This window comes from Myotis daubentonii, chromosome 2, assembly GCF_963259705.1.
Source record: "Myotis daubentonii chromosome 2, mMyoDau2.1, whole genome shotgun sequence".
Classification (NCBI taxonomy): domain Eukaryota; kingdom Metazoa; phylum Chordata; class Mammalia; order Chiroptera; family Vespertilionidae; genus Myotis; species Myotis daubentonii.
This window is the reverse complement of record NC_081841.1, coordinates 27216913-27239526: the sequence shown is the minus strand read 5'-3', so window position 1 is coordinate 27239526 and position 22614 is coordinate 27216913. Positions and strand designations below refer to the sequence as shown.

General features: G+C 39.9%; 2 protein-coding genes across 5 annotated transcripts in view; both read right to left on the bottom strand.

Moving 5' to 3' along the window:
* The window catches only part of ATF7IP (activating transcription factor 7 interacting protein), a 126673-nt gene that overhangs the window by 70338 nt on the left and 33721 nt on the right, over positions 1-22614 (bottom strand). The gene's annotated exons all lie outside the window — the stretch shown is intronic.
* LOC132227321 (terminal nucleotidyltransferase 5B-like) lies at positions 4341-6620 on the bottom strand. The gene is given in 3 exon segments (XM_059682257.1): positions 4341-5460; positions 5463-6027; positions 6029-6620. Coding segments are annotated over 3 exon segments (1296 nt in total). The 5' UTR covers positions 6473-6620; the 3' UTR covers positions 4341-5173.

Sequence of the window (22614 nt, the reverse complement as noted above, 5' to 3'; positions counted from 1 at the left end):
AGGATCTCCAGCCAGGTTCTGTGTCCATGTTCCCTCGCTAGGTTCTCCAGCCAGGTTCTGCCCAGGTTCTCCAGCCAGGTTCAGTCACCAGGTTCTAGTCAGGTTCTCTTGCCATGTTCTATCCAGGTTCTGTAGCCAGGTTCAGTCTCTAGGTTCTTCAGCCAGGTTCTCTCGCTAGGTTCTGTCTCTAGGTTCTGTGTGGGTTCTGTGTCTAGGTTCTGTGTCTAGGTTCTGTGTCCTGGTGTCTGTATTTATACCAGTTGATTCCAATCCTATCAATCTCTATTCCAAAGCTTAGGGCGTTTCTTATCTCCATTCCAGGGAGTAAAGATTATGTAGCTTAAGCATGATTGTTCGTAGTTAAAGTGATTAATTACCCGCCTGGCACTTAGTTAAGGGGTTTTATTCCCTCCCTAACTTCAGGGGAAAATCCCTACCTGGGGAAACAACCTTTCTCAGAGAGGTGACCTTGGTTAAAACATAGTGCCACGAAGGTGAGCAAACATTTTAAGAACAGTATGCCATATATGCCAGGTCCCTTGAAACAGCAAGGATGGACCGGCTCCCAGCAGAATCTCAGAGAGAAAGAGGTGGGGTGGGGTAGGTGGCAGGGGAGATTAACCAAAGAATGTATATGCATTACCTATGGACACAAATAATACGGTGGTGAGACAATACGATGGTGAGGCCTGTGGCAGAACCAGGTTGAGCAGGGCAATGGGAGGGAGACATCTGTAATACTCTCTACAATAAATTATTTTTAATTGAAACAGAAGCTACCTAATTATAGACTCACTGCAAATTGATCTTATAAGCATCACTTCATGTACTTTTGAAATAATGATCTATAGAAAGCAAAATAATCCTTGCTGCATATTAATTTTTATATTTATTAGATTTGTATAGTATAACATTGAGAACAGGTACAGTCCACAGAAGATCAATTACTGGAAGTATTAGAAAAAAGTTGACTAACTTCTAGTTTTCATTCTCAGTAAGCTAATGGGTTTAGAAAGTCCGATGGTAAATATAAGCTTAAGAAAGTAGATGGAAGTAAAAAAAGTAGACGGAGAAAGAAAAAGAAAACTGTAAGAGAGTGAAAACAATAGGGGAATGGGAAAGAGGTATAGAGATAAGAAACAATGGAGGGAAATTTAAGAAACACATAAGATTGTATTTACAACCAAGCATATCTAGATTGCTATATTGCTAAAAATATAGCAATAAGAGACTGCCATTAAGAAAGTGAAAAAGCAACTTATACAATAGAGGGAAATATCTGCAAATCATATATTTGCAAATAATGTATTTGATATGATAACTTGCATTTAGAAAATATAAAATGCTGTTACAGCTGAATAACAACAAAAATTTTTAAATGGGCAAAAAACTCGACATTGCTCTAAAAGATACTCAAATAGCCAGTAAGGCAATAGAGAATAAGGAACATTAAAAGAGGCTTAACATCATTAGTCACCAGAGAAATGAAAACTATCTAATCTAATAAAAGAGAAACATGCAAATTGACCATACCTTAGCTACACCCCAAGCCATGCCCACCAGGCAATCAGAGTGACTATATGCAAATTAACCCAACCAAGATGGCAACTGGCAGCCACGGAGCTGGAGCAAGCAGGAGGCTTGGTTGCTCCGGCGATGGAAGAAGCCAAGCTTCCCAACCTGCCCTAGCTGGCTGTGGCCTCTGCTAAAGGCAATAAAGTTTCAATGAGAGAAGATAAATAAACCCCAGATACCTGCTTCCAGTCAGCCTCCACTGGGAGCTTGGGTGGCTGGGGGCTGTGGCCAGCCTGCAAACAGCCATCAGTCCCTCACCCAGGCTGGCCACACCCTGCTGGGGGGGCTTGACAAGCCTGCAAACAGCCTTCAGGCCCTCACCCAGGCTGGCCAGGCACCCCAGCAGGAACCCTCACCCTGAAGGGGCTGTGGCCAGCCTGCAAACAGCCATCAGCCACTCACCCAGGCTGGCCAGGTACCCCACCAGGACCCCACTCCCTGAAAGGGGTGTGGCCAGTCTGAAAACGGCCCTCAGCCCCTCACCCAGGCTGGCCAGGCACCCCAGTGGGACCCCCCACCCTGATCCGGGACACCCTTCAGGGCAAACCAGCCAGCCCCCACCCATGCACCAGGCATAGAATAAAAGGGTAATATGCAAATTGACCCTAACAGCAGAACAACTGGGAATGACTGGTCACTAGGACACACACTGACCACCAGGGGGCAGAGACTCAATGCAGGAGCTGCCCCCTGGTGGTCAGTGCGCTCCCACAGGGGGAGCTATGCTCAGCCACAAGCCAGGCTGACGGCTGCCAGCACAGCAGTGATGGTGGGAGCCTCTCCCACCTCCTCAGCAGTGCTAAGGATGTCCGACTGCAGCTTAGGCCTGGTCCCCCGAGGGCTCCTGGGCTGCCAGAGGGATGTCTGACTGCTAGCTTAGGCCCGGTCCCCTGGGGAGCGGGCCTAAGCCAGCAGGCGGACATCCCCCAAGGGGTCCCAGATTGCGAGAGGGTACAGGCCGGGCTGAGGGACCCCCCTCATGGGCACATATTTTTGTGCACCAGGCCTCTAGTCCTATATAATAAAAGCCTAATAGGCAAATTGTTCGACCAGGAGTTCGACCACTCACTATGACGTGCGCTGACCACCGGGGACGACGTGGAACATGGCAGTCGTCAGCAACGTGATGCTGGCAGCGGGCGGCAGTGGAGGCACTACTGGCCCCAATGGGTCCCGACGAGAGTGGGACCACTGCAGGATGGTGGAGCAGGTGAGCAGGCGGCGCCAGGCCAAGGTGGGTGAAAGCAGGGACTCAATCACCCCACAGACGGCGACCAGCAGTGGCAGAGGGGGCGGGGCTTCCGCCTGGCTCCCAGGCATTGAGGGAGCTGATCGACCCACAGATGGTGACCAGCGGCTGGCAGGCCCTGATCGCCCAATCGGGGCTGAGCCCCAGGCTGGGATGGGGAACTGGGGGTGGGTGGCAATGACCAACCTCCCGTAGTGCCCGAGCAGGGGGCTGTGACCTCTCGCCAGCTAACTGGGGGCGGGGGTGACAGGGATGAAGGTGTGGTGAGAATGCGGGATGTCTGCCAAGCTCGCTCTCACTCCTCCTGCTACCCTTCCCCAGGATACCAGGGCTCATGCCCCCAGGGAAGTTTCATGGCTCAGGTGCTGGGCACCCACGAAGAGCCCGCCCCCACACACCATCTTCTGAGTGAGCCAGGCCACAGCTGCCGGGACCACAGGGGCTGGTAGGGCTCCCCATGGGTTCATGCAGGAGTTGGTCTGGGAGGCTGGCCGGAAGAGAGTATGCTGCCTGCCCGGTTTCCATGCAGTGCTGCTGGGTGGCCCAGAAGCCCACACTGTGCCCCAGCCGCAGTGTCCGACCGCACTCACCGCATCTCCGCATGGGGACTCGGGCGCTGTGACTCAGGTGGAGGGGGGCACGTGGAGACCCGGAGGCGCAGGTGCTGCCCACGGCCCAGAGGTCAGCTGAGACCTGTCCTTCCACACCAGATGCTCGTGCTTCAATCGCAGGCCGGGCCTAGGGACCATACCCATGCACAAATTTCATACACTAAGCCTCTAGTCTATATATAAAAGGCTAAGTGACTAACGGTGCATCCGTCCGACCATCCGCTACATATGACACACACTGGCAATTTAAAAATAAACACTGACTCGTGCATGCACAATACATATAAAGCTCTCGCTTGTGCCAAATTGCACACGTGTGCTTCGATCTGTCATTGTCGATCATGAATTTAGTTGTTTTTGTTGAGATTATAGTAAAAGTTGTAAATACTTTATCACAAGGTAAATTAGTCAAGCACTCTGAAAGTGTTTTTACTCTTAATATCATATACAGGGAGATAATAGAATAAGTTTAATCAATTTATCAGTCACTGTTTTTATCAATGTTGTTTTTACATCATGTTTTTGTTTTTATATCATGTCTTTGTTGTTATATCATGTTGCTATTGTTTATTTATTAACCAATTTATATATTATTTTCATATGCATTTTAGTAATTTTCTTTCATCTCTGACACTTCTATTATAGAGAAAGGGTGAATAGCGATATTAAAATATTTCTATTTAATTTCCTTTCAAAGTGCATGAATCCGTGCACTTGGCTGCTAGTAATGACTATAATTAAAGAGAAAAACAGGATGTGGACAAATTGGAACTCTCATACAATGGTGATAAACTCACACAAAGTTGTAAAATGGTGCAGCTGTCTTAGAAAACAGTTTGGCAGTTCCTCAACAGGTTAAACATTAACCATTACTTTCGATCATTCCTTTTTTTTTTTTTTTTTCAGTGTAGACAATTTTTATTGGCAGGTGTTAAGAGTGCAGAGGTGGGGCATGGTTCTCCTCCACCAATTGAGGACCCTGTAACCAGACCAGTGGGGTGGGAACACTTGACTGTGGCCAATTTGGGCCCTGTACCCTCCTAAGAACAAGCTCCCAGGCAGGAGGGCTCCTCGTGACATGGGGGAAGGGAGCAACACCCTGGAAGGGTCTTGGGCTGTGTCCTACCCCAGGCCACTTGGTCCTGTCCACCACATACCTTGACTGTTCAAGTTAGGAGTGTTAGGGGACTGGGCCAAACATATCCCTCTCCAGGTATCCGTCTCATGCCTCCCTTTCCCTCCCCAGTGATTAGCCAGGTTGGACTACTAGGCCTGTGAGTGGCCCAACCTGACCCAAAGTGACTAGTTCCCATAATGCACCATATTTTAGCCACTGTGTGGGCTGCAGACCCTTGGGGCTGCTGGGCTCACTATAGGCTGGCCCTAGCCAAAAAGACCCTTCTTAGGCCATAGAAATCAAACCACGATGATGGCCATTGAGACTAACACCCCAAACATGCTTTGTCTCCTAAAGGCAATTAACCCCCAAGACAAACAGCTCCTGCACCCCACAATCATGTTAGTCTAAAAGTGTGCTGCAATAAGCAAAGAACCCCAGCTTGGCCGTAAGCCCACAGAGGCCTCACTCAGGGAGTCTGGTCTGTTAGTCGAAGGCCCAACCCTGGAGCAGTGCTGGGCCACCTGGCACAGGCTGCCTATCTCTGGTCATGCCCTCCACACAGGCCTTGAGGCCCCACTACATCGGGGGAGACCCAGTCTCTCCTAACCAGGGTCTCAGTCAGTTACAAGGCAGCCAGGTGGGATAGCAGGAGTGGGCCCAGGCCAGCAGAGGCTGCACAGGGGTCACGTAGTAATTGAAAGTGGCAGGCACAGCCCCATCAGGGCCTGGATGGCGCCAGGCCAGGGCAGCGGCAGCAGCTGGGCCCTGCTCAGCCAGAGCCTGGAGTGCCATGGTGGCGATGAGGTCCAGTGTCTGGCGACGCTCATGGCTCATGAGGCACACAGTGCTCTCGTTGACCACCTGATGTAGTGTCACCAGGCAGGCGTAGCGGCGGGCTGAGTCTCCCCGCTGAAGTGGGCCTCCAGGTGGCGCTCCAGGGTGCGCTGCTGCTCCACCAGGTCCGGGAAGTCAATGAAGAACCGGGAGCACATGTAACGTGGCAGGGCGCGCACGTCGGTGCTGGGCTGTGGCCAGAAGCCACGCACCAGGAGGTGGCAGTACTTGAGGAGGCCGCCACCGCGGATCTCTTCAGGGTTGTGTGTGGCGATGACTCTGTGCCGCAGGTGCTCCAGGGCTTCGTTGACGTCCCCATACAGGCTCTCGCCCGTCACCGTTGGATGGAAGGCCTCAGACATGGGCGTGGATGAGCACTGGCCGAAGAGCAGCAGGGAGTCCAGCATGATCTGGAAGGAGTCTACGCTGAACTCGAACTGGCGCCTGATTGAGTCCACAAATTTGAGCTCCATGTTCTTGCCTCTCTTGTTGGACAGCGAGATGAGGCTCCAGCGGTCCGTGTCTGTGCACACTTTCACCAGCTTCTGCACGTAGGCCTCCTTGAGTGTCAGTGGCGTGATCTTGGCCCGGCTCACGCCAGCAGGCAGGAAGTCCAGCAGGCAGGAAGTCCAGCAGGCAGGCCAGCACCACCTCCTTGGTCAGCTGGAAGGATGCCTCGCTGCGCAGGTCCACGCGGAACACTAAGTCTAGGTCCTTATAGCCCAAGCCATTCTCAGGGTGCAGCACGTGGCTGGCAGCTGAGCCGTGTAGCCGCACACCATGCACACGCAGTCCCTGTTCTTCTAGGCTGCTGCGGACGACCTGCACGATCTGCCGGGGCTGCACGCTCAGCGTTGGAAAGTTGCCGCGCCTGTGAATGGGGATTGGCTCGCTCAGGAGCACGTCCAGCCGCTTCACCTGCGGCCAGCCTAGCCCACTCAGGTGCGGTCCGAGGGAGGCTGATGCGGCTCCTGGGTCGGGGCCGCCACTTGCCTGGGCGGCCGTGGCCACCGCCAAGGCTGCAGCCGTCCCTACTAGCTCAGCCGCCCGGTCCGAGCGCTCCACTCCGTTCTCTGGCATCATTAGCCCGGCCCGGGACCCCGACGGCAGAAACCCGGGATGGTTAAGGGGAGGAGGGCAAGGAGACCGGATGAGCCGGGTCCCAGGCAGGAGGCGCAGCTGCAGGGACCGCACGGCAGCGAGAGGCAACCCCAGGGCACACCTGTGACAGCGGCGACCTACCGACCCTAAAGCCCATTCCTTTTTTTAAAGTATGTATGTAAAGCTATAAATTGCCCCCTAAGCACTGCTTTAGCTACATCCCACATTTGGATGTGTTATATTTTCATTGTTGTTCCGTTACAGTATATTCTAATTTCTATTGTCACTTCTTTCATCAGTGAGTTATTTAGAAGTATATTCCTTTAAAAAGTAACACATTATGACCCTGTGAAGCTCATTAAAAAATATAAGGTTGGTTTCATATTCAAAAATCAAGCGGTACAGATTACAAGTGAGTCATAAAGCATTATGGCTTTCTTTTTCAGGCCCAACCAGGTGTTCACTTGATAAAAATTAGAGCCCTAAGGCCTAATACCTCAGAATGTGTCCTTATTTGGGATAGGGTCTTTGCAGAGATAATCAAATTAAAATAATGTCATTACAATGGGTCCTAATCCAATAGGACTGGTACAGAGGCGCACACAAAGCAAGAACACCATGTGATGATTAAAGTTAGGCTGCCACAAGCCACAACTAGAAGAAAGGTCTGGAACAGATCCTTCCTTAGCGCCTTCAGAGAGAATATGGCCCTGCTGACACCTTGATTTCACACTTCTAGTATCCAAAACTGTGAGACACTAAATTTCTGTTATTGAAGGAGGGAAAAGCAATGTGATTCATCACATAAACAGAATAGAGTGTGAAATAAACAAAAGATCTCAACAGATAGAGAATATTCATTCATTTGACAAAATTCAACACTGACTCATAATTAAAACTCTCAGGAAACTTAATAGAAGGAAACAACTCAAATATAATAAAGGATATCTGTTAAAAAAAAAAAAACTACAGAAATCATACTTAATTGTGAAATAAGATCAGAACCAAGACAAGGATGCTCTTTCTCAGTATTTCGGGCCAGTTCGGTAAGGCAAGCAAAAGAGGGCAACAGATTTGGTCCCAGAGAAAGACAGTCACCAGTCTACAGTTGAATAAAACAAAAGTCCTTTAAGGACTAAAATGTACAAGGAGCAAGGATAACGCTTTCACATTCTACTACCCAGTAGGAATGATGGTAGGAACACTTGCCTTGGCTGGAGAAGGGAATAAAGCAGCCTCTGAGGTATCGGAACTCATCTGAGGCTCACAGGCAAGCCTTACGTTACTATACACTGACTTGATGCTTACGACTAAGTCATATTGTTTTCCTGTTGGACATAAAACCATCCCTACATTCAAATTAGGTAAGGTCACAATGCAACCCATAAAATATCAACCATCTCCCTCTCTAAAAAACAAGTAATGGCTACCTCTTTATCAATTGCAGCTTTATCCTCACTGTAGTCTGTCCTCACTATAGATAAGACTTATTGAGATATCCAAGCATAGAATAGCCCCCACATTCTGACAGCACCCAATACAGAATGAGGTTCTAGTTCCTCAAACCTTCCCCAAAATAACCCAATCTATGACCAAATCCTATACTAGAATTTCTTTTAGCACCCTCTTACTAATGTGCCTCACAGTTTCCCCTGGTAAGCATTCTCTGTCACTGCAACAAATAATAAACCCAACTTGTTCAATTATAGGTATGTTCCCCAGTATTACATTGTTCCCTTTAGCTGCAAGTCATCAAACAATGGCCTAGCGCTGGAGGTCAGTACTGCTTGAGAATCTACCACTTGTCATAGTACTTCTAGATTGTGATACATTATGCATCTATCCTGTCACGTTAAGAAAATTACTGCCCTGACCGGTTTGGCTCAGTGGATGAAGCGTCAGCCTGCGGACTGAAAGGTCCCAGGTTCGATTCCGGTCAAGGGCATGTACCTTGGTTGCAGGCAACATCCCCAATGGGGGGTGTGCAAGAGGCAGCTGATCGATGTTTCTCTCTCATCAATGTTTCTAACTCTCTATCCCTCTCCCTTCCTCTCTGTAAAAAAATCAATAAACTATATTTTTTAAAAAGAAATTACTTATACATTTCTTAGCTTGCTAGCCTTTTAATTTAAATTATGGAACTGAGTAAAACTATTTTTAAAAAAGTATCGTACAACCAAGCAGAAACTTCAACGCAAAATTATTATAGGCACTATTTTAAGGATTATTAATTGCAGTCTAAAATTTAAATTTCAAGTTTCCCCCCCATCCATTCCAAACTCATGCTAACTGAAAATTTTTTGTAAAGATGATACAATGCAAATTTTGTAGTCACTTTTCTCTGCTGACTCCAAAGATACAAAAGAAATACATTTAAATAGAAGTATAATTATCCTTTAAATATTTTCAAATACTAAACGGCAATTCTTTTGGACTTGGACCTCGTAATATCCACATTTCTCAGCTGTTATAGGAATAGTTGGCAGTTATTACTAGTTGCATTAAAAGCAAGCATTCCTCTAAAAAAGTATATTTTCATAATTTTTAGTAACCATAACAGGTTCCATAGACAGAAACATGGATTTGAACTCCAGTTCTCCCGTGTACTTATGTGACATAGGGTAAGTTACCTAACATTTCCATTTTTAGTTTCAGCTACCTTAAAAAGGGAATATCAGTCCTAACCGGTTTGGCTCAGTGGATAGAGCATCGACCTGCGGACTGAAAGGTCCCAGGTTTGATACTGGTTAAGGGCATGTACCTTGGTTGCAGGCACACCTCCCCAGTAGGTGTGCAGAAGGCAGCTGATCAATATTTCTCTCTCATCGATGTTTCTAACTCTCTATCCCTTCCTCTCTGCAAAAAAATTACTAACATATATTTCTTTAAAAAGGAAATAACTGTACCTGCAACAGAAGTTGTGGTGATAATTAAATGAGATTCTATACATTAAGCACTTAGAATGATGTAAACAATTCAAAAAATACAATCATAATTGTCTATGTATATTCAGAATGTTTTAAGGCATAAACTAGACAACCTGAGACAAATTTCTCTTAAATATTTTTATTTTATATATTAATTAGAAAATCCAACATGCAAACATCAGCCCCAAATAACATTTAATAAACTGCCACCACAAAATAACATTTAATAAAAATAAATACAATACAAGCAAGCTGGTTTTATCTACAAAATTGCCATTCAATTCAGAAATAATAAAGTACTGTACAAAGAATTACAGAATAACTACCATCTATACCCACAAGGGAGCACACTACAGCCATTTACCAGATACTTCATGGGTTCTAAGTACAATGAAAAACAGACAAAGCAATAAGGAAGTAGCATGAACAACCAGTTCAAACTAGTTCAGCCATATCCATGCAAACCAATCAGCATGTTTTTAAAAATCTATTTTGCATAAGCAAAATATATTTAAGAAAGACACACATTAGAAAAGGGTGTGTTATCTGCAAATAAGTTTCCATGGCTGTATTACCAGAACAAAACATTTTTAAGGATCATTTTAAGTACCGTCATCTGTAACAGATGCCATTCACAAAACTATTCTACAAAAGAAATACTACCTTTTTTAGGTGGCAACACTACAACCATGAAGTTCTCACATGCCTGTAATTCATTTTCCCAAAAAAAAGCATTTATATTTTACAGTACAAAATGTCTGCCATATCTAGATATAAATGTGTAAAATGTGATGAACTTTCTGCTGAAAACATTCTTTTATGAGGAAGTTAGTCAAAAAAATATTTTTAAGGTAAATATATTTCCATAAAGAAAATAATTTTTAAAAATGTTTTTTAAGTCTTTATATATTTAGATTCAAGAACTCTGGGGAAATATTATTACTAACAAAATATTTTTGTACAGCATTAACAAAAGTTTCCCCTTTACCAAAGGAATTTATATTCAAATAACCAAGAAAGGTGTGTTACCTGCAAATAAGTCTCTATATCTTGGAATTATTTTTCAATTTTAGGGTAAATTATTTTTAAGGAAAGCCCAATGAGCCTCTTCTTCTTTAAGTGAAAACATTATTTTCTTCTCTGCTTCATCCCCCTCCACCCACTCCTTTCACTGTACTTTCTAGCAAAGAGATCACAGCTATGAAACAAGAAAGAGAAGTCTTTCCAAAAGCTGTTCTGTCTTAGCCTACAATCTGCCTGCTCAGAAAGCTCAAAAATTTAAGTGGCTGTTCAAGAGCTGCTCACTAATTCAGCCAATCAGTAACCAGCATTCTGATTCCTGCCCAGCAACAGGAGACAGACAATAAGGTCAGAGAAACATAGTTAAAACCTGGACCTGCAATATTTCGGTAAGGTTCTTTTTCTTTGTCTGATATAAGTAATCTAGAACATAACTGCATAAAATCCTAAATACATATAAAAAACATTAAACATACCCTATACGTAAATAAGATTTACACCTTTAATGCTATTTTAATTTATCTTCATTTAAATGTCCAGGCATGTTTCCAGAAATACAAATCAATTCCCTACCTGGGGAATGAGTCAAACATGGACATATATAACAAGAACATACTTTTTTACACAACAGATTAGAATCTGCAAAATTCAAATGTAAATTTCTTTTTAAAAATCCAGTCACTATTATTTATAAAACATTTTTAACTAAAAATCCAGCGAACCCTTAAACCTAAATAACACAAGATTGTTTTCATACCCACCTATTGCTATTGTTAAAGATTGTCAATTCCAAAAATCAATAGTATTCTGGACCCAAAGGTTTATTATGGATAGCAATATAATGTATTGTTGTCTACTGAACTATGGATATCTATTTCTTAACAACCTATATTGTATTGTAAGTACAATTACTACATCCTTTTCTCCTTAACTGCCTTTCACAGCAGGTTGCAAAAAGGTTATATGAGCTCTCCCCTTTGAAAGCAATAAAGCAAAGGTGTAGATTAGAGAGTAAACATTCATGTACATTGAGGGGAATTTTTTCTTTATTACAAAATTCTACATTCCTTTAAAAGCACAACTGTAGAATAAAAATAGGAAATCCATTCAAAGAATATATTTTCTCAACTTCACTACCTATCAAATTTTCTTAATAAACAAGTTTTTTAAATCTCATTTTTTCTCCTTCTGTTACAGATGAACCTTGTCATTTTTCAAAACATACCCAAGAGGGAACTTGCTGCAGCCATACTCTTAGTTTATTTAATCTCCCCATAGGCAAAATAAATCAGCAGCTGCTTGAATGCTTCAGTCCTGAGAGACATGAAATTAACTGTCTGATTGGCTCAAAGCAGTAGTTGCCTAAAACCAATCAAATACATGCAGCAGAACCTTGCCCAGCAACAGGGGAAGCAGATGCGGGCAAGTGCTTTATCAAGAATCCAAATATTATGAAATGTGAAAACGTACGTGAACAATGAAACTGAAACATATTTGTAACATACCCTCAGTTCATTGTCTGAATAACGCTCTAAAGCAGGATTTTCCTGATTAAATAAACAAGGGTCTATACAACTGCTTTCCAAACAGCTTAACTGACAAAACAATAGGGAGTGCCAGGACTGTTGGTTCAAAACGCACAAACATCAAACACTATATTAACTCAAAGTTATGGATACCTGGTGAAGTAAATTTAAAAATAAAACTTAGCAAAAACTTACAAAATGTTAAGCAAAACCACTTAAATGAATTTGACACTTCTATTTTTGACACAGCACTCCAATTGCATTCACATTGTTAACGGACATTAATATAACATTATTCTAAAAGGGGTACTAAAAATAATTTTATTTAAATTTTGAGTTTTCCTTAAATGGCTTAAATAAATATTAGTCAATAGACCTGACTAATCATGGCCTATTCATAAATAATCACTTTATGCTAATTTCTATACTCTTAGAAATACAACTCTGCTACTAGAATTTTAATTGCTCAGGTTGAGAACTGTGTGATTTTATTTTGCATCCCTAAATTTTAAGTATTTCACAACAATCCTGAAAATAAAATCATGAAGAATAATCAGTGTATTGCACAATAAATGTTAATAACCTGATTATTGCTTACTGCTCATTAGTGAGACTACTGAACCTGATAATACAATGTTTCATCCACTTTGATACTTATCTACTCAAATTTCATATATAGACTTTCAAAATTTTTATCTTAAACACTGGATATCTCATCATCTATTAATACTTATTTTTCCAAAACTATTCATAAAACATTATCACTACTTTCACTACTTCTGTTTCATATGCTGATTCTTTTGCTTTCTAGATGTCCTCTCTCCCAATCACAAAGCACTGGCAATATTTACTTGAGGACCCAGGGCACTAACGAATTCAGTACTCAGTGATCATGACACTTCAAATAACCGAATAATCTGTCATCAATCTAGTAATATTATCTGGGTATCAAAATGTGGAATGGAATATCCCCTAACTAAATTTTTTAAAATTTACAATGAAGGAAATGAGTCTGCTTTACCAACAATTCCCTGGACAAAGCAGGAGTAAATCATGCTCTTGAAATTTTGGTTACATCAAAACTAGAATGGTCACTATGTTAATTTGTTGTATTCACTGCTTTGTTTTGAGAAATACCATGGTAATCTACATGAAAAAATTTCAAGATACCTTAAAATCACTTTTCCAGGTGTATTTTGGGTATCATGCTGTTATACAAACAAATTAAAACTAACTGACCATATTTTTTAAAATGCAATTTTAAAATACATTTATCAAATTACATCCTCTTAGAAAAATTAGCTATTCATCAAGGCCCTACCTTCTAGTTTGTCCCACTTACCAAAAGCCAATACCACCTAGGCTGACAATGAGTGAAGTAACAGAAGGCCATGTTTTTATCTGATGCTTATCAAGGGGCAATTATATATCAGACACTACATCAAGGCATTTTCTTTTCTCATTTAAGTGACAATTTATATAAATTTAACTTTACAAGTGATCTGAATACATCAATAGCCATGCTGCTATTATGCATTCCATTAAATAAATAATAATTTTAACTTAGTAAGGACACCCCATTCAACATGTAGTTGTTTTTATTAACACCAGCACCCTTTCTTATGCATTTCTGCCTTTAAACTTTGCTACCAACAGGTGTTCTATTTGATCAGCAATAAACTGTATGATGTTAAGCAATAAACTACATATTCACCACAATTTTCTTCTCTCTTTGAAAATAATTTAATATAATTGCTAAAGCAAATCTATAAAAACAGAAAGCAGATTAGTGAAGGCCCTAAATTGGAGGGTTGGAGAAGAAATGGAGAGTAGCTGCTAAAGGGTACAGGGTTTCTTTATAGGCTAAATAAAAATCTACACTAATAAAAGGAAACATGCAAATTGACTGTCCCTCCACTTTGCCCACCAGCCAATGAGAGCGATATGCAAATTAACCCAACAAAGATGGTGGTTAATTTGCATACACAGGCATGGAGTGAAGACTGAAGACAGCGTAGAAGGAAGCCAAGCGCTGCAGAAGGGAGCGAAGTGGCGGAGAAGGGAACAGAGCTGAGGCAGCAGAGACAGGAAAGAGTGAGGCGGCGGAGACGGGAGGAAGCGAAGTGGTGGACATGGGAGGAAGCGAGGCAGCGGAGATGGTAGGGAGCGAAACAGCAGAGAAGGGAGGGAGACGGCAGGGAGAGAGGCAGCGGCAAAGGGAGGGAGGGAGCCAAGGCGGCGGAAAAGGGAGGGAGGTAGCTGAGGCAGCGGAGAAGGCGGCCGGCATCGCTCCCTTCTCTGCTTTGCTCCGGCCTCAGGAAGCTCTATTCTTGCAGGAATCTTTCTGCAACAGGCCTCTAGTCTATAATAATAAAAGGGTAATATGCTAATTAGGCCAAATGTTTTCCAGGTGTCATTATGGACATCCTTCCTGATAAAACTGGGGCCAGAGGGAAGCCAGCCTGGGTCCGGGTACCTCCGGGCAGCTGGAGGAGGGAAGCCTGGGTCCCAGGTGCCGGAGGGAAGCCGGTGCTGGCAGCCGGGGGAAGGAAGGCCTACTCTTGCACAAATTTTCGTGCAGTAGGCCTCTAGTGTTCTAAAGTTAGCTGTAGTGATGAACAACTGAATATTGTTTATAAACCACTAAAGTAAATAAATGAATAAATAAATATTTAAAACATACTGAATTGTACACTTTAAACAGGTGAGTTGTATAGTATCTCAATAAACTTGTTTGGAGTTTGTTTTTGATTTTTTTAAGTAACAGCAGAAAAACAGTTGAGTATTTTTTGCTTTTCAATTGTTTTTAACCTAACTTCCCTTTACTGGATCACACTTCTGACATGGACAAAACAACTATACACAGAGAGCCAAGTAATAGTTCATATTTTAGGGAGTTTACATTTCTAGGCCAACAGGTACACCTGTGCTTTCATGGTGATGAAAGGAATACATATAAAATAACAGCAGCATTGTTTTCTATATGCTCATCTTAGAGGAAACAGTTCCTCATTTCTCCTGTCCTAAATGGGACATAATTCTATAATATGCTTATCTCATGTGAGGGTAGCAATGAGCATGAGATACGCATAAATGAACACAACAGTCCTAGCCAGTTTTCTCAGTGGTTGGAGCATCAGCCCTCAGGCTGAAGGGTCCCAGATTCAATTTCAGTCAAGAGCATGTCCTGGTCAGGTTGGGGTCAGGGTGCATGCAGGAGGCAACCAATCAATGTTTCTCTCTGTGTGTCTCTTCCCTACCTTCCACTCTGTCTAAAAATCAATAGAAAAAATATACTCAGGTGAGGATTTAAAACACACACACACAACAAATTTTATCAACCAAAAAACAGCACTGAGCAATGGTGCAGATGAACCCTCCATGTACCTATATTAATAACATCTTCTACACACAGAAAATGGAAATAACTATTTTTTACCAGAAGCACTAGACAATCTTAAGTGAAATAGAAGCATTCTCTTCTATTATAAACTGGTACTGTAACCAAAGGCTTCATATGTAATTAATGTTGATAAATTTATTTTAAAATGAGATACACTCACTAAACTTTCTGGAGTTACATAAGGCTTAGTCACATTTTACAATATTGCTTCATATGATGTATGTGGCCACCATATACCACATTTGCTAGTACTTTAGATGTATCTCTTTAGAAATAATTACCATAAGTGGACTTTAATACTTATATTTATGTATTGTTTAATCAAACACTTTGGCACATCTCATCACGTACCTATTATAAGATTAATACATTAAGTATCTAAAGTTTTGTTTTCATAAAACACCTTAAAATATGTTGATATCATTATAATGTGCTTCAGAGGTCATTTACCAAAAAAATAATAAGTATTCTGTTAATGAGCTACACAGTGTGGCACGTAGTATATACTTAGTAAATATTCATTAAAAGAATGATGAATTATACATATATAACTAACATAATTCTTAAATGAGAAAACTGATTCTTTTAGAAAACAAAGGTAGTAATCTAGAATATTTTCAACAAAATTGTAAACAAACATGCTGGCATGTTCACATACAGTAAGTTTACACACAAAGGACAACCTCTCTTTGGGGAGTCAGGATGCTTATTTACTAAAAAAGGTAACAATGTTGCCGAAACCGGTTTGGCTCAGTGGATAGAGCGTCGGCCTGTGGACTGAAGGGTCCCAGGTTCGATTCCGGTCGGGGGCATGTACCTGGGTTGCGGGCACATCCCCAGTGGGAAATGTGCAGGAGGCGGCTGATCGATGTTTCTCTCTCATCGATGTTTCTAACTCTCTATCTCTCTCCCTTTCTCTCTGTAAAAATCAATAAAATAAAAAAAATAAAAAAAGGTAACAATGTATGCCCACATGTACATAATATGTACTGCACACCATTAAAATTAATCAAATAGGACATAAGACTCATTTTTCAGCTTTTATAAAACTTGTTTAGTTTGATTTCATATTTCAAAAAATAAAACACCATTTTGAAAGAAATCTACTTTTGCTTATAACTACATAATAATGAAAATCTTCTTTAAAATAATAAACATACCCCAAATGGAGCCCCCTGCAGCCATCTTATCTGTTCTCTCACAGCAACAGAAACTGAAAGACAATTTGCATAGTCACTGTGGTTGGCCAAAGAAAACAAGCTCTTATAGCCAATCAGAAAGCTAGATATTGGGCAACCATAAGAGGAGAAGTTTTAAATCTGCCTGGCAACAGCCTAAAAATAGAAACAATATGCTAGTATGAATCCCAGAACAGATTTGACTATAAGAGCAAAACTATCCACAAAAACACTATTTTCTTAGGGGGAAAAATATGTGCTTTACATTTCATCATCTAAAATATTAACTTAAACTTTCCTAAGTGGCAATTAAAGAAAATTAATGCTAAGCTAAATAAATAGGTACTTTTAAGTTACATACCATGGTCCATATTATTTTATATGTGCAATAGAGGCCCGGCGCATGAAATTTGCCAGCTGCCCGCAGCCAGCTCCGCCCCCTACCACTACCCACCCCCAGTTCCCCTTTCGCCATAGGGCGATCGGAGCCAGCCTGCCAGGGAAAGAAACCAAGAGGTGGTCAGTGCGCCTCATAGTGACTGATCAAGTGGTCTTTCTGCTCATTCCGCCATTAGGGTCAATTTTTATTTTTTTTTTTATTTTTTTTTTTTTAAATATATTTTATTGATTTTTCACAGAGAGGAAGGGAGAGAGATAGAGAGTTAGAAACATCGATGAGAGAGAAACATCGATCAGCTGCCTCCTGCACATCTCCTACTGGGGATGTGCCTGCAACCCAGGTACATGCCCTGGACCGGAATCGAACCCGGGACCTCTCAGTCCGCAGGCCGACGCTCTAGCCACTGAGCCAAACCGGTTTCGGCTAGGGTCAATTTTTATATTACCCTTTTATTATATAGGATATGTGTGTGTGTACAAAAATATTTAAGTGTTTTTCTTTTTTCAGGAAAATAATGAGGTACTTTAATCACACTTCTAGTATCTCTAGTATCTGAAGTCTCTCAAAATCTGAACAGACTGCATTTGTTTTCTAGCACATTTCCCCTGCAATTATTTGGGAATCTGAGTTACATGTAAGAGATTGTTTGCTATGTATTAAAAATAAAAAGATTAAATAACAGCAGATCTTTAAGTAGGGTGAGAATTATGCTTTACTCATTTTTAATACAAAGCTATTCCAACATATAGTAGTGTCTTCCATATAGTAGGCACTCAATAATTATTTTCTCAAATTAAAATAACTCCTGTCAGTGAGGGAAACAAATTATTGAGGCAAACAATGTACAGGCTAATGTAATAACTATGAAGGTCATGGGCCAGTAAGAAAGGACCAAATCAGGGGGAGAAAAGAAGGATAGGAAAAAAAACTTTTAATTTCAAGAATTTAGCCCTAGCCAGTTTGGCTCAGTGGATAGAGTGTCAGCCTGCAGACAAAGGGTCCCAGGTTCGATTCCAAACAAGGACACATACCTTGGTAGTAGGATCCTCCCTGGTTCCTGACCTGGTCAGGGCACGTGCAGGAAGCAACCAGTTGATGTATTTCTCTCACATCAATGTTTCTCTCTGTCTTTCCCTCTCTCTTTCATTCTCTCTACAAATCAATGGAAAAAATATCCTCAGGTGAGGATTAAAAAATATGTATTTTTTAAAGAATTTAAATAATAGCTTCTAAAATAAAAGGCTGGTTAGACAGTCAAGTCACGTTAAAACAAAGTTATTTATTAAAGTGCATGGTCTATGCATTTCTTATATCAACGTTCATCAATGTCTTTTAATGAAATTGTAAATTAATTTTAAGATTTTTTTTGGCCACTGTTATCCAAAATACAAAATGAATTCACATATTCAATACTAGGAAAGTTTAAAAACTTAATTATGAAAATTATATATAAAGGACTTATTTTAATCATGAAAAAAGCTTATAAACAATGCCTTTGAAACACATAGAAATGCAGATAGTTTTAAGTAACAAAAAGAGTTCCAGTGAAGGATGAAGAAAAATCAAGTAAGCAATCTACCATGTAATAATATTTTAATCAATCTTTAAGGATAGCTAGATTCTAAAATTAAGTTTAACCAAGCATTTTGAAATATACTGTTACTTTAAACACTGGTCTGGATGAAAAGTAACTTTGCTTATTGTCTTAGTTTATTAATGTTGTATTCATATGTGACTTGGATATCCAGACTCTAACTACAATTGTATTTACATCTTTAAGGTAATTTAAATCTTATACACATAGATCTTTACTTATCAGAACAAATATACTATTATTTATCAGATAGGAAAGTAATATGAACTAATCCAAGTTACAATTAGTGGGGAAGAATAAAACAAATGGGTCAAATTTTATTAACAAGGCAGTATAAGTAGGAAAAATTATTTTTTAATTCCAGATGTGTAAATCAAATATCACTTTAAATATAAATCTCAGCATTTTATATTTTCTTAGGTATTATTTAAAGCAGTTATATACTTTTTAATTTTTACTTATACTGCCCAGTTTTATTTTAAGAAAACAGAAAAAGTGCAATATCTGCAAAACATTATTTCAAGTAGTCACACATCTGAATTTTGGGTGGACTGAATAATCAATGGCACCTTCACATTAACAATTAGTACGGCAGATAAAATACCCTGTAAAAGTTTCAGTAGTTCCAGAAACTTCACACTCCAACTCTCCATTCTCTTGTTTCTTCAACCCCTTCCGCCAAGAACCCACAGAGTTCAAAATGCAGCTGAGAGCCAGATGTTCCATGGCCCTAGCCTATGTGTACAGAAGTCTAATTTTAGTAACAAATATAACTAAAGGAAGGACCCTAATCTTCTTTCTTATCCTGGAGGAAACTCAAATTCCTCTTTGTATCTATTATTTTCCTCTTCTGTAGCAAAGAAATACTGCTGGTATGTTATCCCTCCTTGTAGATCTAATTAAAATTATACTTGCCACAACTTTCTGAGCTAATCCTATTTATAGATCTATATCTTTCTTCAGTTGGAACTTATGGACCAGTATTTCCCCAGGGAGCAAAAGGAGAAAAATTACATTCCCATTCTAAAATTTTCTGGGCAAACAATACATGAGAATACAATCTACTTGTTTCTGGCAAATGTCCCTAAAAAGATTTTAGTTTCACAGGTTGGTGATGTATGTTAAGAAAATACAGAGTTCCAAAATCCAAAACCAAGAATTATCACTCTGTTTCTTTCATCTTTTTAGAACCTAAAAATTATCTGCAGAGATCTGAGCAAATAACACTACACTTTGGAAACTCTCTTAACTTCTGTCCCAATGAGCCAATACTCTCTACCCATTTTAATTGACTAATAATCACAAACACACTGAGTTCTCATGTTTCTATGCCCTCATCTAAACTATTCATATTAGTTGTACTTGTTAATAAATTCAGTTGTACATTTTCATTATAAATCATAGAATACAATTAAATCTTGTGTAAACTGATGAAATGTAAGTGCAAACACTAAAGAGCTGCTAAATAAGCATCAGTAACAGATTACTGCAGAAAAAACACAGTTTAGGCACATCACTTAACAGCTTTAGGTCTAAAGTTTTCCATCTGGAATAAATGGAAATTTTATTAGAAGACCTGAAAGGATCCTTTAAGTTTTAAGCCTTATATAAAATTTTAATAAATTCCATTGCTCTACTGAGAAATGGTGAAGACAGGTTGGTGTGTTCGTGTATTCCATATTTATCAAATGCCATGGAGGTCACAATTATAGCATAATTTTTAAGACACTCTAAAAAACAATGTGATCGAAAGTACAAAAAACATAAACTAACATTAAAGTGTTTCTGCAGCCCTAGCCGCTTTAGCTCAGTGGATAGAGTGTCGGCCTGTAGACCAAAGAGTCCCAGGTTCAATTCCGGTCAAGGGCATGTACCTTGGTTGCAGGCTCTTCCACAGCCGGGGCCCTGGTCAGGGCTCATGAAGGAGGCAACCAATCTATGTGTTTCTCTCACATCAATGTTTCTCTCTGTCTTTTCCTCTCTCTTCCACTCTTTCAAAAAAAAAAAAAGTGTTTCTGCATGTAGACATTAATATAAATGTGGAAGAGATATATAAACAGTAATGCAATGTATGGATATCTTTCTACATGAATGACCATGAAAATCAAAAGTTCTCTATTTCCTATTAACTGACATCTCTCCAATATACTGTAGACTGTTTAATCCTAATAATAAAAAACACATGTGTAATTACAAACAAGACCTTTACAGATACCTTAATGTCTTCCTGATCAGGTTAGTACTTATTCCCAATTTTGGTGAGCCAGAGTTCTGAAAACTGACTGTGCATGAAGAATCACTCAAATTCAAATGGAAGGGGAAAATAAGAGTATGCCTTTCTTTCCAATCTCAATTTCAATTGCACTTCTGTTCATAACTCTATTTATAATTCAGTTATATCTACAAGACTTCACAAGTAGTTGCTAAGCAACAGCAACATGCTGAGTTCAGGGCTATTGGAAATCTGGCTTTCTGCCACATGAAAATATTTAACTGAGTCTAGCGCCTCCAGAATTTAAAAAAGAAGAAAAGAATGGAGAGGGGGGAAATACAGTAAGTCACCAAGCTCTTAGCATAGGTTCACAAATTGAGATGAGGAACCTTATTTTGTATTTACAGGTATTTATTATATTTCTCTATTAAATTTATCATCTTTCTAATGTTGAAATTAAAACTGTGAAGCTATCCTCCTGAAAAATGGGAGACATTATGATTAGCCATGTCATTGTTAATGGCATAACAATTGACTTAATAAATATATTGTGTAAAAAATAGCTCTTAGACTAGGAGAGCAGTCTATGGGAAATGACAGATTTTCTATGTTGGATCTTTTAGGCCAGGAGACAAAAAACGGTACATGTTCTTCAAATTCCTTTATTCTCAAATGCGTAGTTAACTAGTAAAAGAAAAGATAAATTTTCTACCCCAAACAGTAGTTTTTTCATTTTAAATACCTCTACTCAAAAGTTAAGCTTATTCAAAAATTAATTATTAACAACCCAAAATAGTTATAAAAATTAACTGTTATTTTTCAGAACAGAAAAGGCATTGAATATGGTTCAACACTCATTCACTGAGAAAAATTAAAATTAAAAACAAAAACATTGCTCCGTAAACTGATAATGGCTACTTCAAACCAATAGAAAACTTCATATTGTGTGGTAAAACACCATAAGCATTTCCATAAGGGCAAAAACAAAAGCTGTGATACTATATTTGATGTTGTTCTAGCTATCCTGAAAAGCAGTAAGAGCTCAGTCAGAAGATAAAATGAAGAAAAAATTTACTTCAGAATAGCAAGAAAAAGGTATCTAGAAACATTACATATATATGAAAAAATTCAAAGGTATGAAAATATGTGAAACATTAGAGCTATGTTGGACCTAAAACTCAATATAGACAAAATATCCATTTCAAAGGCACAGAAAGTAGTACAAATAACAACAAATTTTGAGAAAGAATTGAAAAATAAAAAGCATAGTGATATGGGATTGGTATCCCCCCCCAAAAAAAGAACATCTATTAATGAATAAAAAAGACAAACAATTCAAAAAAAATAAAAAAACAAACAGGCAATTCATAAAAGAAGAAATATAGTTCTACCTCATAATAACCAAAGAAAGACATAAAACAACAAATATAGTTCCACCTCACTAATTATCAGGGAAAGACAAAATGAAAATATATTTTTATACATCAGATTGGCAATTATTTATGGTTAACAACAAAATACAATAATGTGTAGTCTCATACACTGTGGGTAGAAGACCTGATGGTCAACCATTTTTAAGGGCAAATAGGCAAGAACTGTGCATTACTTTGACACACCAAACACACTTTGATATATCTATCTTAAGATACACTAACATGCTTTAAAATGTGATGTATCAGGACTAACTACTGCTGCACTAAGTAGCAAAAAAACAAAGAAATTTAACATTCATCACTAATAGTTTTTTAAAAATAGTAGAGCATCCACACTAAAGAGTAAAGGACACTAAGAAGTTAGGAAGAATGTGGTTCTTTCTCTTTCATGGGCATGAATTTAACTGTACAACATAGTAGCTGTAGAACTC